Raw genomic sequence first — 16,221 nt, 5'->3', positions numbered from 1 at the left:
TACGGTACAAGGCAGATGCAACCTACGGTTCGCAAAACGAGCGGTCAGGTTGCCTGGTCGGGTATACAGTGTCGACGCAAGCTCCACAATCAAATTAGGATGTTTTCCTCTAGCCTAGGTTAGTTATATTGCCCGACTGAGCGACGATCTTCTGGAAGGGCTGACCGAACACATCGTGTTTCGTCTCGCAATAGATAACAGGTAGGTGGACGCCAAAAATGCCAAACGGTGTCATCCGTCGACGCTCATGGCAGTCATTCAAGGATGGTGCTTCGTGAACTTTCAACATCGCGCCTCCGCTCGCCCATCGTTATTTGACTTGCTATAGTCTGCTTTACTTCTTTTAAACCTGCTTTGTCGCTGTCGTGGTCTTCATTGGATTATGGCTGGCACAATCGATTCAGGAAGCGAAATGTACAATGGACATATACTACGTATTTGAAAAACTTGACATCAGTTCTGAGCGATTCTGAACTCAATGACCATTGTTTCTACGAGATCATAAACTTGGGTGAGCGCTAGACCAGCCGCCGCCCTGTGAATTATCATCAATCAATCATCACCAATGTGTCAAAGATGAAACTTGCGCAATAGTCTTGAACTCATCCAAGGTTCGTTCCTTGGAATTCAGAAGGAACCACATGGTCAGGTCTATCTGGTACACTCTGTGACTGCCTGCTCCGAAGTTCGGTAACATAGGTTCAGGGGCCTGGCAATCATGAATTCAGAAATACATCAGGCTGTACTCTGAGACTCACAACGCTTAACCCGTCAGCAGTTCCTACGCCAGGTTCTTGGAATGAGTGGAAGAGGACGCTATCATCTAGTACAAGACATAGCCCTTGGAGAAATACCACATTAGATCGCAATAGACTCACGAATTAGCACTACGCTGTTTGGTCCCATAGCCTTGCGAATATTATGGAGGATCGTCGTTGCCTCAGCGTCTGGCCAGTTGTGGATAATGTGCCTCAACTATATAATAAGATGATAGAGTTTCTGGTGATGGGTGATTACAAATGTAGGCTCTTACATAGTAGACATCCTTCCCAGCAACAGGTATGTCCTCGAAAAAATTGATTGGCACGAACTCCACGCGCCCGTCGAGTAGAGCCTCAGGAACATTCTCCTCCCATGCCTAATAGGATATCATGAGCTACGTGCTCGCTGCGCTGGAATGGCTCTGGATGTATGTACTCACATTCCGTGCCTGTACCATAACTTCCGGGAGATCATGATTGGTTATTCTGAGATGAGGGAACATTTTCGCCAGAGGCATGGAAAACGCTCCAATGCCAGAGCCGACATCCACCACAGAGGATACATCGCCCCAATTGTATTCTAATAGAGCTGCTTTAAAATCATGTTGACGATTAAAAACGGTGATGGCTTACGATGCAGAACTGAAGAAGTGCCCATCATCTCGCTGTGGCCAATCAAGCCTCTGTGAAATATCTATACATGAATATGAGCCGGCAATCATGTATAGATGACTCCGCACATACATCGCGTCTCTCATCCTAGAAAATGTGTCAAAGGCAGGGAACGGGAGTGTGGTAGAAAGCTCACGTCATTTTTCATCATTTCCCAGAAACTCTCCTCCATACCCTCTTTCCTGCAGGCAAATACTCGAGGTGCTTTGTCAACCTCATGGGATCTTGAAAATTCTTCGTCAATCATAGTCTCATAGAGAACTCCGGCATATTTGGAGACGTCCCGGGAATGATAATGTGCGTAACACCCAGTGTTGTTTGCTGACTTGAGTATGAGGGACAGTCGGGTGTTTGCGAAGACGTCTCGTTTGACTGTTGAACATGTTGCCGCAAGGCTTCAGATATAATTCTCCGTCAACAGTATGCATCTTACCTTCTTTAAAGCAACCCATGAGGGATAACGCTCGTAAGATGCGTGCAGTCTTGCTCTCGTCAAGGCCGACTGCATCAGCAATCCTATCCACGCTAAGACCTTCCGGGTGTTGTTCCAGAACATCCGCAATGTGTGCTCGCAAGGCAACGTTCGTACATGCCCAATTGTAATTAAAAACGAACTGAGTAAATGAGTACTAGAGTTATCATCTGCGATCAGCACTCACGTTCATCACCGTGTGTTGGGGAGGAGCCAGTATTGCGCTCAGCTGGTGGTATGCACCCTCGAGCAGCCTAGTGGCCTTCTTGAGGGCGAGCGTATCTGTCGCCAAGTCGAGGGGGTGGAAGGTGGTTGCGTCTGCACTAGGCACCCCGTGTCCAGTTTTCTTGTATTCCGCGATTGCTTGGCGTGCAGAGGAGTTGATGATGCCCAAGAGAGCTTCAAGCTTGGCCTCGGGTTCAGTGAATTCCGTCATTTTGGGGTAGATATGAAGAGAGAGAAAATTATATGGTTCTCCCGTTAGCGAACGTTCGGATTTTATGCTCCCTGGGCGCCATACCGGCTCCAAACTGAAACAAACGAAAAGAGTCAGCAGTGCCGCTTATCTTTAGTATCACGTAGTCGGATCTTGATGAAGGCAGACAGTTATTCTTTCTTCATATACACCTCGGTCTATATGAAACAACTGGCTCCGGAAACTGAAACAGACGGCTACGACGGCAGACGAAAAGAGTGAGCGGTGCTGCTTATCTTTAGTCAGACCATGATGGAGTGGCTCGCCATGGTAGCGAAGGTTTTTTTCAAATCCTTTTGTTGGTGACCGATATCGCAGCGCCATTATCAAGAAAGAATGACTGTCTCCCTTCTTGAATGGTCTGACTATGGCAACCCCCCTGCTTGTCACTGCGACGAGGTTGGATCGGCCCACAACTGTCACCAGCGAATGCCTTTGATACAGACACACGCAGATGTCGATGGTTATATACGCCATCGTGAGTAGTAGTCTGGTGTTTTCGTCTGATGTGCAATGGCTTATGCTGGCAAATATTATCTGCCTTGTGAGTAAAGTAGGTCTTTAACTTGACATCGAAAAAGTGGAGAAGGGATGGTCGGTCCGAGTCATCTCAGTACTAACCATGAGTCCCATGTAAATGCAAAATCTCACCAAAAAGTAATCCATGCAAAATACAGAACGAAAGCAGGGGTGAGTATAACATCTCTCATGATCGACATTTAGCGTAAGTCAAAAACCTCATAGCACTGCCGCGGCCCATCCCATGGCGTCAAGCCGTCTGCCTGATCATCTTTATCGAGGTCCCACGGGTCGACCCAGCATCATGACCATCAAGTGGCTCTAGTTTTGAACAAAGGGTTGTTGGCCAGGTGCCGAGAGAGAATGGGAATAGTATTCTAATTTGCAGACTAGATGTTCTGGATTCAGGGAGTGTAACTGTAAGTTCGGCGATGCGAAAGGGGTGTTTGGCTACTTATTCTCCGGATGGGAATCAATATTTATAGCGAGGATGGTATGGGTGAAGGCACTGGAATATCGGATGCTGGGTAGTAAAATCTTGTAAGGTTTGGGTGAGACTATATCCTCTGCGACATGGGGTGGGTAACTTGGCCTGGGAGAGCATGTGTAGTATCGGACTCTTCGTCAGAACATGCGGGGGCCCGAGACCTGCTGGAAGCTGCCCTTGAATCGGCTTCAGAGTCAATTCCGACACTGAACGAGCACCTTAAATGTTGGAAGTTGTACTCTGCACTAAATCTGCTCGTCGCTCTCCCATGAAAGGAGAACGGTCCAGTCGTTCCGGTAAATGCCGATTCTTTGCTTGTCGCACACAGATTTTCCACGCACGGACCATCAACAGAAACTATATAAAGTTGCTGTCGAACTTTTGTTGTTCTTTAGAACATACTCAGCTAGGATCTATTTTATAGAAACTAACTCGAGTCTCGCATGTTAACACATGCCACATCCTTCAATTCCGCTGGATGACACTAGCGCTCACTCGTTCGACAGAGAATATGATTTCCGCTTGTGGTGATCTCGAGGACGTTTGGGTTCGCGCATTGCCGGACTGCTTGCAGTTTGGTGAAGCCGAATCCAGCGAGTGGAGCGTCTGTCTGACGGAACAAAGGAATAGCCCGTGTTTAAATCTGTTTAAATATAGACTTTTTCGTGTAGGGTCGACCTTGCAACGACCTCCCCGTATCATCACATTGATGTGCGAGAAATCTGATCTGTCTTGAATCTCATCCACGGCTCAACGTTTCTCGGGCCCCTATCATTCTTCTGGGGTCCAATTTCAAGTTATGGTCGCAAATCGAGCCGTGTTATCGTGGATTAAATTCTCATGGGTCCCTGGAGGTCCTTGGAGCTTCCTCCTGTTCAGATCGTTACAAGTTTACACGAAATGCACTGGAAATGTCATCGATTGATCACTGTGTTCCAGCAGAATGCCAGAAATAGCCTTGTCGTAAGGAACAGCTTAATTCTTGGATCAAAGATCATCCATATCCATGCGCTACACTGACAGTCTGATGTGCCAGGGAAAATTCATGCACAGCATCATACGCTCTGGACTCACCAACTGCTTCGTGACGTTAACCGTGTGTGACTGTGTTTTCCTTGCATACTTGTATACGTAGCACCTATCGCGCCAGCATTCTCTCATCGATACCCTTCCTAGCCCTTCCTTCGTTGTGTTTTGCCTCGTTGTAATGGAGAATCAGACTACTGAAACACAGCAAATGTGAGTGATATACGTATGGATTCAGTGACTGCATGTTCTGATGGCGATTCAATATTCCCAGTTTAATGCACTCGTACGCCGTTCTCGTGGCAAACAGTACTAGGCCAAATTTTGTCTTTGCGCTCAGGATAATGACAATATATTCCAGGTATCTTAATGTATGATCATATGGCGACCCTCACACAAGAAATCACTTTCATTTGGTGTCGTCCGAAAGGACTATCTGCAATGTTATTTCTGATCAATCGCTATGTCGCTCTGCTCAGCAATATCTATTCCTTATTGATTAATTTCCTACCCGTTTCAGATGAGGTTATATGATTTCGTTGTGCGTGTATCTAACTTGCAGGCTCACAACTTATTTCTACAGAGGTTTCAACTTTGGTTCTTCAATCTTTGATGTTTTGCTCAAAAAATTCTAGCTGTGCGAAATATTGGATATCCAGAGAACTGCTTATTTTTTTCCAACAATTCATTGTTTGCTGTGAGTTGATTCATACGGCGAGAACTGCGTGTACTGAAATTTCCAGTCATATTGACACTTCGCACGTATGCTCTCTACGGCCGTAGCAAGCGCCTGCTGGCTTGGATGGTCGTCGCCGTCATCACTCTTGCGGGAGTAGCTTCTGTACGTGTTTACATAGAATGCTATACTCTGGGAGTACTGATAGTTTGTAGGCGGGAATGTTTGGAAATCATTCAAGCATTATGATCATCGTGCCAGGAGTTGATTGCTATGAATCATATGATGCAACGACGTATGCCATCTTCTGCACTGTTCCGCGCGCCTGCTCAAACATTGTCGCAGACCCGCCAGTTAGTGAATTCTGGGTCAAATTTGCATGGAACATGATACCATGACTTTTCCGTTTGCAGGTCCTGGCCTGGCCTGGGTGGCCCTATTTGCCTACGAATCACTTATCTTTATCCTCACAGTGTCCAGGATTTTCAAAACTAAAGGATTGCTGCGGTCACCGTCTCTGCTTATGTGCAGGAGAAACATTATTGATATCATATTCCAAGATGGTAAATTTCCGTTGCATTAGGATCGCAACTACTGATCCAAGCGAACGCAGGTGCGATGTATTTTGCGTGAGGTTGCCAGTGAAATGTGATTCGAGTGAATCTGATCCGTATTCCTTCAGAGTGATGTCACTATCTAATATACCAAACATCCTGGCGTTCTACGTGAGTCAATGAATTAAATATCGGTGGAGTCGCACGCTCACACCTTGGTTCAGTTTGGTTCAGTGAGCACACACCCACATATTGTAACTATTTCCTGACGACTGGCCAGGATATCAGCAAAACCACTCTGGCCTCATTTACCAGCTGGTAAGTAGTTGTTGCGATGAAGACGAATTGATTTTCACATTGCCCCCAGCATGTCCGTGACTCTCGTATCTCGACTTATGCTTAACCTGCACAAATCTATCGACACTGGCATTTTCACCACTCTCGTTCAGGATGATAACCGCGAATCATATGTCCTTACTACCAGGGTATCTATTCACGAACAGTCCTTGATTTCCTATTGAATTCGTGTCGAGCGAGCCTTGCGTGCGTCTGAGCTTCTTCGAATGTTGTTTGATGTTCATGCAGATACGTGCCGTAGTAGTCTAAGGTAAACCGTCAGATGACCCAGCTCAATGGAGAGCTTTGGCCTCAGCTTCATTGACATATGTACCCCCTGGGTGTCATTCACTCATCACTGTGAGGCAGACACCTTTAGGTACTACCCACGAATTTCGTAAGGACAATATCGTCTGGCATATCAGTCGACGCGTTCAAGTGGAATACTACATGTCAAACCTGAGATAAAGCACATGCCTCACTTTCGCCATCATCGTCACTCTACCACCATCTCCTTTCCTGCGCCCGGACCCTGTTCATCCCGCGCACCTGCTCAGAGACATGCATCCACCGCTCAGCATATATCCCTGCGTTGAGGCGCCGACTCATTGCCGCCGAATCCCATGCGACGATGGCGGTGAGGTTCGGGAAGATGTCGGAGAGAAACGCTGCGACTGCTACGGTGGCGCGCGCCTCGATAAGGGAATCAGCGAGACCTAGAGTTTGCATGGCTGTGTTCTCTATCCCTTCCCGGTCTGATGGCACCTCTATGAATGCATCCGTGTTCAAAGCGATGCAAAGCTTCTCGAGATTGGGGCAACACTCAATCATCGCGATAAGGCCTATCTGAGTGATGCCAGACTTGACGCGCCATCCAGCAGTGTCATTGAGGGAGAAGGAATAGAGGTGGGGCCATGCAGAGACTAGCAACCCGAGGCTGTCATCATCCAGGTGTATATTGTGATCGACATTGATGTCTATTCTGCCTAGGTTTCCAAAGCAGGCAAGGGGCATAAAGTCGCGCGAAGTGAGAGTTTGACTTGTAGGAGGTGATATGACAGTTGAAACGCCGCCCAAAGGCAAAACGTGAGTTCCATTCGGGGGAAGCGGATGCTGGAAGCCCAAATGTACATGAAACGGATGACCCATCATATTAATGGGAGGTGTCACATAAGTTCCTACATGTGGGGCCTGTGGATGAGCGAGTACATGCATCTGTGGATATAATTGCTGTGGATACATTGCCATTACCCGAGGACTTGGCGGGGGTCATCCATCGTAGGCTGAGATCTTGCAACTGAGTATTCGTGAACCGCCTGAGAGCAGTAAAAAATGAAGTGATACTAGTAAATGGCGGGTTGGTGTCCACGAGCACGTGCAGAGAAGCGGACGATCCTTCAACGCTGTTAATGAATGTTTCTAGGAAAGACAGATTCGCTGCGTGAATCTCGAAATCGCGGACACATGAAAATGCCCCTGAAGGCAAAGATATTCCGAGTGCCGGGTTGTTGAGCATATTGAATGAAAGCTTGCGAAGAGCTGGTTGTTTGGCTAGATGCGCAAGTGCAGTGAGCTCAATTGCCCCACATTTGATCTCTGCGAGATTTTTCCACGCGCAAAGGGCCTCTGACATAGTGCGAAAGGCATTGGAAAGAGCGTTGGTGGGCAGGGTCACTTCTGTAACGTTGGGGAAAAGGTAGGGCAGCGAAGCCAATATGCCAAGCTCGAGTACACGCCATGTACGACTATCATTTGAAATGCGTATTGCCAGGGAAGTAATTGTGGGCCCAGAAAGCGTGCGAATGAACGAGAAGGTCTCTGCTCTATCGTCATTCCAGAGGATTGACTTCAATCTCGGAAACAAAGGTGACGTTGTTGGAGGGTGGGAAAGATAGCAAACGGTTGAGACGTCTAGTGGCCGAGTAGGGTCATGGACGCACAAGTGCTCTACACGATGTGCAAGGCTGCGAAGTTTCTCCCATTCTGCTATTCGGAGTGGCCTCCGAAGCGTTAACGCGGGTTGTGGCCTTGCCTACATAAATTCTCGAAGTTTGGATCACCTGTCACATCACACATCGAGGGCAAAAAACGTACCGCGGCATCCAGTGAGGCAAAATGGAGATCAAATGATCGTAGTAATGGAGCGAGTCCGTCCAATCGCGACCATAAAGCACTGGTGGCCACATGATGGAAGACCGTGGAGGTTCTAGCGAGAGAAGCAAGAGTTCTTCCTGCGACAATACTGCTGGTGTGGTCATTCCGCACATGTTCACATATGATATAGAGAAGCTCTTGGATAAGGAAAAGTCTGTGCATTCGCGCGTGTTGTGGTGGCGAATGCGACACGTATTGAAAGTTGCCATCGGCTCCTTCTGAATCCATTTCCGTCTCAGACGCGCACCGATATTGAACCTACGCGATCAACAGATGGGCAAGGCTCGAAAATGTGTCAGTAATTGTGTAGTACTGTAGTAGACTTGGAGGGGAAAGGGTTTCTCGTGTAAGGAATGGTATTGAAGGATGTTTGTTAAGGTCTAATATATGTATGTGCCAATGTCCCTCCGACTCTCAGTCTCTCACATCCATTTGCGCCCCCAGATTCAATGAATGCCCAAATCCGCTGATCACAGTTAAAATATATCCATCCTGGATTGATTAGGATTGATCATTCTGAGGTTTGAACACTGAATCGATCGACTCAGCCGAATTCAATGATTGTTTGTCGCATGGCGAACCTTCCTTGAAATCGCCATATTGGTTTGCACATTCATTCATACCGGGCAAAACATCAGAGTCATAGTTCGAGTCTACCGTAACTGCACCTTAAGTAAATAAGACTTGGCCGACCGTTTTCCCAGAAATTCCTGAACCTCGGACTGAGAAAGTCATAGGTCATTTATTTAAGAATCAGGCCACTGATGACGGCCAAATCAGTCAAACCCCATGGAATCAAATCCTTAAGCATAAATCGCACCTGGTTTGTTCGTTTCAGCGCCACCTCCTTTCCTGCTGTCGAATTCTGATCATTCCCTTGGCATTTTGAGAAACACCTTCCCAACGAATGGCGTACGCCGTACTAGGGTCCACGCCATTTGCGTCCCGTCGGGTGCGCATTTGATCCGACTTCCAAGCTGTTACCTCATTGAGTCTGGGGAAAACATCGGACAGGAATGCAGCGACTACGGTGGTTGCGTGAGGTTGGATGGCTGAGTCTGCGAAAGCCAGTGTCCGGATATTCCTGTTTTGGATTCCTCCTCCTGGGCGTTCTAAAGGCACCTCTGTGAATGTGTCGGTATTGATTGCAATACAAAGAGTCTGGAGTTCGGGGCAACGTTGAAGCATCTCGAGCAAGCCAATCTGGGTGATGTCAGATTTTAGGACCCAACCATGCGTTTTGTTGATACTAAAGGTCCGAAGGCGAGGCCATGCAGACGCAAAAGACGCCAGGTCTTCGTCCGCAAGATGTATACTGCAATTCACGTCAATTGTTAGGGTGTCAATGCTTCCGAACTGGGTGAGAGGCATGAGATCATTGCCATGGATGCCAGTGTGGTACGACCGTCCATCAACTGGCAGCGGCGGAGGTTGGGCCAGAGAGGGCATTCGTTTACAAGGCAGACTCTTTAATGAGACATTCTGCAGCTTGACGCCAACGTAATGCTCCGTGAAAAAGGCGATAAATGCTCTCATGTCAGAAGGAGTTGGACCAGCATGCACTTGAGCGCGAACAGATGTGGGACGTATCTGCAGTTTCTGCATGAACTCGATCAAAGAAGATAGGTCAGGTGCATGAACTTCCAGTTCACGGACGCGCGAAAAAGCTTGCGGAAATGGAGGGCTGTCTGTAAGACTTTGAGAGATGGATTGTGACAACTTGAATGCAAGTTTTCGCAAGCAGGTTTGTTTGACGAGATGACAAAATATGTCTGCATCGATTTCACCACATGTGACCTCCTCGAGGTGGCTCCATGCGAGAAGCATGTCTGGAATTTTGGGATAACGAGTGCTGGAGGGAAGGGCGACAACTTTGACAGCAGGGCAAATGGCGGGCACACTAATCAATCTTGCAAATGCAACTATATCCCACCGAGCAGTCGAGCAATCAAACGTGAGGGATGTCAGAAGGGGTCCACATAGAGTTCGTAAGAAGCCCATTGTTTGAGGTCTGTTGTCATTCCAGACGAGCAAACGTAGATTCGGGAACAGTGGGGACGTGGTAGGTGGACGGGAAAGTGTAAAAATGACGGATAGTTCCACAAATCGACGGGGGTTTGATACACGCAGATGTTGGACACGTCTAGCATAGCCTTGAATGATGTCCCATTCTGCTTTTTGAGGTGTCCGCGCTATACCAACCTTTGCTGTACCTAGAGGCTGAGGAGATGATAAGCACTCTGCGTGTTAAATGCTAAAGTATATAAAAACGACGTACCAGGTCCCAATAAAATCGAGTGACTTCTGCAGGCAGGCACTGTACTAGGGGCGCAACACCATCGAGGTTTGACCAGAGAGCATTCAATGCCACAACATGAAAGGCCTTGCAGGTTCTGGAAAGACGTGCTAGAGCCTCTTTGGAAGCGTTTGGGAGATCATCTTCGTCATACAGTTGTTCGCAAATTATAATGAGTAGCTCTGGCACGAAAAACAATCTATGCATTGCATGTAAGGATCCGGGGACGACTCGTAGTCCTAACTTCAAGGTTCAAGGTTACTTGTTTGGTCTTGCTTGTACCTGGCATTATTCAGACTCAGCTCACCGTTGGTCATGATGTTCACGACTTTGTTCTGCACCACCACCATCACCCTCTCCATGTCGGCCCCCAACTCTCCAAGACTCGTCGACTCGTTTACCGCACCCAAGGAAATATTACAGGAGTTTGCAGATCTTGCAGAAGAAGAAAATATCGACCCTTTCGCAGAAACAGCCTCAAAACGTCAAATTGCAGCACGGCAGTCTGACTACCACAACCGTCGCTTCAGTCGGGTTGCGCAGGAGAGCGCAGATGCATTCAAATCTGTTGAAGATGGCACGGAGGTGGAAGGGGGATACAAAGAGGCGATGAGACTGGCTAGGCTGGAGCAGGAGGAAGCAAGAGTCAGGCGCGCGATTGAAGAGAAAGAGAGGCAGGAGAGAGAAGAGGGAAAGATGAAAATGGACCTCGACAAGACCCCTCCTCGTGCCGAGCTCGAGGATGTCGCCATGGAGCTTGCCGCTGCAAAGGAGCTTGCAACCTCTCGCGAAGCCACTTCTGGGACTAAACGCAAACGGAGATGGGACGTTCCTGAGCCTGCGGATGAGAATGTCGACCCTAATAGGACTGATAAGAACGAATGGTCGAAAGAAGCCCTGGAAGCCTCTGCGCCGAAAAAGCGTCGTTCTCGCTGGGACGCTACTCCGGCAGAGGGCGGAGCTGTTGGTGAGACACCTAAGAAATCTCGTTGGGATCAAGCTGCTGTCATTCCAGAAGCACCAATGACGCAGATCATTATGAATGCGCCGGGTATCATGCAGGAGGATAAGCATAATCGCTATCTCAGTGATGAGGAGTTGGATGCTATCTTACCGGCCTCTGGGTATGCTATCGTTACTCCTCCTCCTGGATATGCACCGATGGTAGCTCCTCGCAAGCTTATGGGTCCATCGGTCACAGAAGTAGGCGGCTTCCATATCCAGGAAGGCTCAGACGCCGCAGCGGTGGCTGCTGCCGCCGGCCTCGCGCCTGAACTTCCCACCGAAATTCCTGGCGTCGGCAGTCTTGCATTTTTCAAGGCCGAGGATGCTCAGTACTTCGCCAAGATTCTAAAGGAGGAAGACGAAACGGAGCTGTCGGTGGATGAGATGAAGGAACGCAAAATCATGCGTTTACTTTTGAAGATCAAGAACGGTACTCCTCCTGTACGAAAAACTGCCCTCCGTCAAATCACTGACAAGGCTCGCGAGTTCGGTGCTGGTCCTCTTTTTGATAAGATCCTTCCCTTGCTCATGGAGCGTACTCTCGAGGATCAGGAGCGCCACCTACTCGTGAAGGTCATTGACCGTGTCCTCTACAAGCTCGATGACCTCGTTCGTCCGTACGTTCACAAAATTCTCGTTGTCATTGAGCCACTCCTCATTGATGAGGATTACTACGCTCGTGTGGAGGGTCGCGAGATCATATCCAACCTTTCCAAAGCTGCCGGTCTTGCACACATGATTTCCACTATGCGTCCTGACATTGACCATGCGGACGAGTACGTCCGTAATACTACCGCTCGCGCATTCTCTGTCGTTGCTTCCGCGCTCGGTATCCCCTCCCTCCTGCCGTTCCTGAAGGCCGTATGTCGCAGTAAGAAGTCATGGCAGGCGCGTCATACCGGTATCCGTATCGTGCAACAGATCGCTATCATGATGGGCTGCGCCGTCTTACCCCATCTTCGTAATCTCGTGGCCTGCATTGCGCACGGTCTGCAGGATGAGCAGCAGAAAGTGCGGACCATGACTGCACTCGGGCTTGCCGCCCTTGCTGAAGCAGCCGCGCCCTACGGTATCGAGTCCTTCGATGAGGTTCTGAAGCCTCTCTGGCTTGGTATTCGTCTGCATCGCGGCAAGGGTCTTGCTGCCTTCTTGAAGGCTATCGGCTTCATTATTCCCCTCATGGACCCCGAGTACGCATCCTACTACACTAAGGAAGTCACGGTCATTCTCATTCGTGAATTCCAAACCTCTGATGAAGAGATGAAGAAGATCGTCCTCAAGGTGGTCAAGCAATGTGCAGCCACTGAGGGTGTCACGCCTCAATATATCAAGCAAGACATCCTACCCGACTTCTTCAGGGCGTTCTGGGTTCGCCGCATGGCGCTTGATAGGCGGAATTACCGACAGGTTGTGGAGACAACTGTCGAGCTTGCGCAAAAGGCTGGGGTGTCTGAGATCGTTGGCAGAGTTGTGAATGAGTTGAAGGACGAAGCGGAGCCTTACCGGAAGATGGTTATGGAGACGATTACGAAAGTCGTCGCCATGCTCGGTGCTTCAGATATCGATGAGCGGCTCGAAGTTCGTCTCGTCGACGGCATCATCTACTCCTTCCAGGAGCAGACCACAGAGGATCAGGTCATGCTCGATGGTTTCGGCACAGTCGTCAACGCTCTTGGCATTCGTGTCAAGCCCTATCTCACCCAGATAGTTTCTACCGTTCTTTGGCGACTCAACAACAAGAGCGCCAAGGTTCGGCAACAGGCTGCAGATCTCACGACCAGGTTGGCTGTCGTAATCAAACAGTGCGGGGAAGACCAACTTCTCAGCAAGCTGGGCCTGGTTCTATTTGAGCAGCTTGGTGAAGAATATCCCGACACTCTCGGTAGTATCATTGCTGCAGAGGGAGCAATCGCTAACGTTGTTGGTATGACGCAGATGAATCCGCCGGTGAAGGATCTTTGTGAGTTGCTGTTATTATGTCGTAACGTTCGCTGCTAATGATTGTTATCAGTGCCCCGAATGACGCCTATCCTCCGTAATCGTCATGAGAAGGTGCAGGAGGCGTCTATCAACTTGATTGGTCGTATTGGTGAGTGCTCATGCGATGTGTTCATTGTATTGTTCGCTGACTTAATCTTCCACCAGCCGATCGTGGGGCAGAATTCGTACCGGCGCGAGAGTGGATGCGTATTTGTTTCGAGCTATTGGATTTATTGAAGGCGCACAAGAAAGGTATTCGACGTGCTGCTGTCAACTCCTTCGGATACATTGCGAAGTCCTTGGGTCCTCAGGATGTCCTATCGGTTCTCCTCACCAACTTGCGCGTGCAAGAACGTCAAAGTCGTGTTTGCAGCACCGTCGCCATCGCCATCGTCGCTGAGACATGTGGTCCCTTCACATGTATCCCTGCCATCTTGAACGAATACCGAACAGCAGAACTCAATGTGCGCACCGGTTGTCTGAAAGCCCTCACATTCGTCTTCGAATATATTGGTCCCCAGTCGGCGTACTACTGCGACTCCGTGGTCACCATGCTTGAAGATGCTCTCACAGACCGCGACCTTGTTCACCGTCAAACTGCTAGCGTCATCGTGAAACACATCGCACTCGGTGTTGCGGGCATGGGCTGCGAAGACTCCATGATGCACTTGATGAATCTTGTCTGGCCTAACTGCTTTGAAACGTCGCCGCATGTCATCGGCGCTGTTATGGATGCGATCGAAGCAATGCGGGTATGTCTTGGTCCCGGTGTCCTCTTGAGCTACGTTCTTCAGGGTCTATTCCACCCTGCACGCAAAGTCCGCGAGGTGCGTCTTTCCAGGTGCATATTCTACACTGCGTACTAATTTGGTATTCTTTGCTATTAGGTCTACTGGCGCGTCTATAACGCACTGTACCTGGGCGCTTCGGATGCTATGGTTCCCTTCTATCCTGATCTGGGCGAGCTCAGTGAAGGGCAAAATGTATATGACAGGCATCCACTGCAGATGTTCCTTTGAACGACGTTGAATGCTGATGTCATTGTATGATTAGGTACTGAGTTTTTTATGTTATTATTACCATGCCTCTTGTAGATGTAAATGCAATAATAGGTCCTTCGACTTTGCGTCGGACCTCTGATGTTTATGACATTCGTCGTTTTTTTCTTCAGTTCAACTGGTCATTCAGGAAAACATTTCAGACCTATGCAGAGATCTATGCGAGGCATTATGTGCCAAGTCTAATCAGTGTGAATAACGAGAGTATTGTAAAGCCGTAGTAGGGATCATAGAAAAGGGCGAGGAAGTATCAGAGTAGGTTTTCTCTGATTATAGTACGAAGGAGGTCCAGAGTCAACCCGACAGGACAAGGGAACCAAGCTTACCAGCAAAGCGCACGGAATTCTGTATGGCGGATCGCAAGGACATCTTCTCATCACCCGAGAGACTATCAATGATCCGAACGAGACCATCCAGGGAAGCCTTGCGGTCGTCCTCTGCAACCTCCGCAAAGTGGCTGAGTAGATGATCAGCCTTGAGTTTCGACAGGGCCGGCGATATGTCGAGCTGCTCGAGGACTTTGGCCAGAGCACGATTGTCGGACAGGGATAAGTGAATCCAACAACACGGCGCGCTCCTCGGACTCCATCTCGGGGTTGCCGTCTTCAATCTGCTCGAGAAAGTCGGAGCGTGCGATGCGGGCACGAAGGGCCCAGTAGAAGTATCTCCGGGCGTCTTTACATACAGCGGGTTTCGCACCACCTTTGGCTTCCATTCGCCCAGAGCGGCTGTAGAGAAATCAGACCAAGATCATCCTGGAAATTGTCACCAGTCCGGTAAGCGTAAGCATACCACGTTTCGACCGAAGGACAAAGAACGAAGGGGACAGATGATAATCTGTCAATAAAGCGACATGGCGGCGAAAAAAGGGGTGTGGGATGCTGGAGGATTGCAACAAAGGAGATTGAGAAAACAAGCGATCACATACCCTTGGCTTTCTGCTTCTTTTTCTTCTTCGTGTTGAGCTGCTCAGGGGCTGGTGAGACATCATCGAGCAGGTTCGGTACTGTCGCGTAATTGAATGCCTCGTCCTCGCCCGTGTCGTCCCGATCTCCAGTTTGGGGTTTGCTTAAAACTGTGGACTTGATTCATTTGTGCTTCTTCTGCCAGGCCTGACCCCACGACTACAATTGTATCATCTGAAACAGGGCTGTCGCTGATCGGGAGGAATGAACAGGATTTCTACTTGTCCAAAGATAGTGGTTCCGTCAGGCACTTCTGCCGGATCCACGGTAGAGACAGGCGTCGCTAGTTGTGTTGAGACAGAGCCCGGGGAGACGCTGGATTGGAAGATTGTCTGAGAACCGATTTTCATAATCAAAATAATGAGATGGAGATAAGAAATGTGCGAATGCAAGGACTGGCTTACCTGTGGTTGGTTGGTGCAATGATGAGGGTTCGATGTATCCGTGTCACAAGGTCATGAAATTTCTTCCTATTGGCCGATATAGTTGGCGCTGAACTCTGAAAAGAATGATCGCATCATAAAAGTATGCAGGATCTGTCCTGTGATTTGGAGGGGAAAGGAAAGGAGAGAAGGCAAAGATGATTTCGACATACCGAATACACCAATTGGCAAGCTGATACTGCTTATCAGGTACCGAAAGTCTTGCGCCTTTGAGGCATGTTTAACAGTCCAGCGACAATAAACATTGAAGTCTCGTTGAAGCTACAGAATATCACTCTCTGCGCCATGGAAGACCGGAGTGGGAAATGGATTCTTGGGCGCTTCAACTGCACAGCCTATGCT

General features: G+C 48.8%; 5 protein-coding genes across 5 annotated transcripts; 2 read left to right on the top strand and 3 right to left on the bottom strand.

Moving 5' to 3' along the window:
* Positions 1 to 453: 453 nt before the first annotated feature.
* DEU56DRAFT_873169 (S-adenosyl-L-methionine-dependent methyltransferase) lies at positions 454 to 2,341 on the bottom strand (the record flags this gene model as incomplete). Its single annotated transcript, XM_041355842.1, has 12 exons — positions 454 to 535; positions 588 to 709; positions 759 to 762; positions 786 to 816; positions 879 to 975; positions 1,034 to 1,138; positions 1,202 to 1,341; positions 1,395 to 1,455; positions 1,506 to 1,520; positions 1,570 to 1,805; positions 1,867 to 2,047; positions 2,093 to 2,341. The coding sequence occupies 12 exons, from the start codon at positions 2,339 to 2,341 to the stop codon at positions 454 to 456; spliced, it is 1,323 nt and encodes a 440-aa protein (XP_041204310.1).
* A 2,573-nt stretch (positions 2,342 to 4,914) lies between these two features.
* On the top strand, positions 4,915 to 6,364 carry DEU56DRAFT_983397 (uncharacterized protein). Its single transcript, XM_041359948.1, has 10 exons — positions 4,915 to 5,109; positions 5,156 to 5,253; positions 5,304 to 5,383; positions 5,434 to 5,441; positions 5,502 to 5,651; positions 5,702 to 5,717; positions 5,771 to 5,813; positions 5,867 to 5,875; positions 5,923 to 5,960; positions 6,010 to 6,364. Exons 1-10 carry the CDS (start codon positions 5,025 to 5,027, stop codon positions 6,161 to 6,163), a joined length of 681 nt encoding a protein of 226 aa, XP_041204309.1. The 5' UTR covers positions 4,915 to 5,024; the 3' UTR covers positions 6,164 to 6,364.
* Positions 6,365 to 8,715, bottom strand: DEU56DRAFT_826037 (uncharacterized protein). The gene is made up of 3 exons (XM_041354321.1): positions 8,073 to 8,715; positions 7,219 to 8,010; positions 6,365 to 7,193 (listed from the first exon to the last, which is right to left on the bottom strand). Exons 1-3 carry the CDS (start codon positions 8,358 to 8,360, stop codon positions 6,480 to 6,482), a joined length of 1,794 nt encoding a protein of 597 aa, XP_041204308.1. The 5' UTR covers positions 8,361 to 8,715; the 3' UTR covers positions 6,365 to 6,479.
* Positions 8,716 to 8,718: 3 nt separating this feature from the next.
* DEU56DRAFT_983395 (uncharacterized protein) lies at positions 8,719 to 10,662 on the bottom strand. The gene is made up of 3 exons (XM_041359947.1): positions 10,411 to 10,662; positions 8,953 to 10,352; positions 8,719 to 8,893 (listed from the first exon to the last, which is right to left on the bottom strand). The coding sequence occupies exons 1-2, from the start codon at positions 10,633 to 10,635 to the stop codon at positions 8,967 to 8,969; spliced, it is 1,611 nt and encodes a 536-aa protein (XP_041204307.1). The 5' UTR covers positions 10,636 to 10,662; the 3' UTR covers positions 8,719 to 8,893; positions 8,953 to 8,966.
* A 90-nt stretch (positions 10,663 to 10,752) lies between these two features.
* DEU56DRAFT_826032 (armadillo-type protein) lies at positions 10,753 to 14,606 on the top strand. The gene is made up of 4 exons (XM_041354320.1): positions 10,753 to 13,393; positions 13,445 to 13,522; positions 13,579 to 14,240; positions 14,301 to 14,606. The coding sequence occupies exons 1-4, from the start codon at positions 10,789 to 10,791 to the stop codon at positions 14,430 to 14,432; spliced, it is 3,477 nt and encodes a 1,158-aa protein (XP_041204306.1). The 5' UTR covers positions 10,753 to 10,788; the 3' UTR covers positions 14,433 to 14,606.
* The last annotated feature ends 1,615 nt before the right edge of the window (positions 14,607 to 16,221 follow it).

The sequence above is a fragment of the Suillus clintonianus genome (genome assembly GCF_016758775.1).
Source record: "Suillus clintonianus strain FC179 chromosome Unknown DEU56scaffold_92, whole genome shotgun sequence".
Lineage (NCBI taxonomy): Eukaryota > Fungi > Basidiomycota > Agaricomycetes > Boletales > Suillaceae > Suillus > Suillus clintonianus.
This window is presented reverse-complemented; position numbering and strand designations above follow the sequence as displayed.

Excerpts from the sequence above, each read along its gene's own strand:
- DEU56DRAFT_983395 (XM_041359947.1), bottom strand. The coding sequence starts at position 10,635 with ATGCATAGATTGTTTTTCGTGCCAGAGCTACTCATTATAATTTGCGAA. Across the intron at positions 10,353-10,410 it reads CTCGATTTTATTGGGACCTG|CCTCTAGGTACAGCAAAGGT; the intron begins GTACGTCGTTTT and ends TCATCTCCTCAG.
- DEU56DRAFT_826032 (XM_041354320.1), top strand. The coding sequence starts at position 10,789 with ATGTCGGCCCCCAACTCTCCAAGACTCGTCGACTCGTTTACCGCACCC. Across the intron at positions 13,394-13,444 it reads TCCGCCGGTGAAGGATCTTT|TGCCCCGAATGACGCCTATC; the intron begins GTGAGTTGCTGT and ends GATTGTTATCAG. Across the intron at positions 13,523-13,578 it reads CAACTTGATTGGTCGTATTG|CCGATCGTGGGGCAGAATTC; the intron begins GTGAGTGCTCAT and ends ATCTTCCACCAG.
- DEU56DRAFT_983397 (XM_041359948.1), top strand. The coding sequence starts at position 5,025 with ATGTTTTGCTCAAAAAATTCTAGCTGTGCGAAATATTGGATATCCAGA. Across the intron at positions 5,110-5,155 it reads CCAACAATTCATTGTTTGCT|TCATATTGACACTTCGCACG; the intron begins GTGAGTTGATTC and ends TGAAATTTCCAG. Across the intron at positions 5,961-6,009 it reads CTGGCCTCATTTACCAGCTG|CATGTCCGTGACTCTCGTAT; the intron begins GTAAGTAGTTGT and ends CATTGCCCCCAG.
- DEU56DRAFT_826037 (XM_041354321.1), bottom strand. The coding sequence starts at position 8,360 with ATGGATTCAGAAGGAGCCGATGGCAACTTTCAATACGTGTCGCATTCG. Across the intron at positions 8,011-8,072 it reads TTGCCTCACTGGATGCCGCG|GCAAGGCCACAACCCGCGTT; the intron begins GTACGTTTTTTG and ends GAATTTATGTAG. Across the intron at positions 7,194-7,218 it reads AGTCCTCGGGTAATGGCAAT|ATGCATGTACTCGCTCATCC; the intron begins GTATCCACAGCA and ends TTATATCCACAG.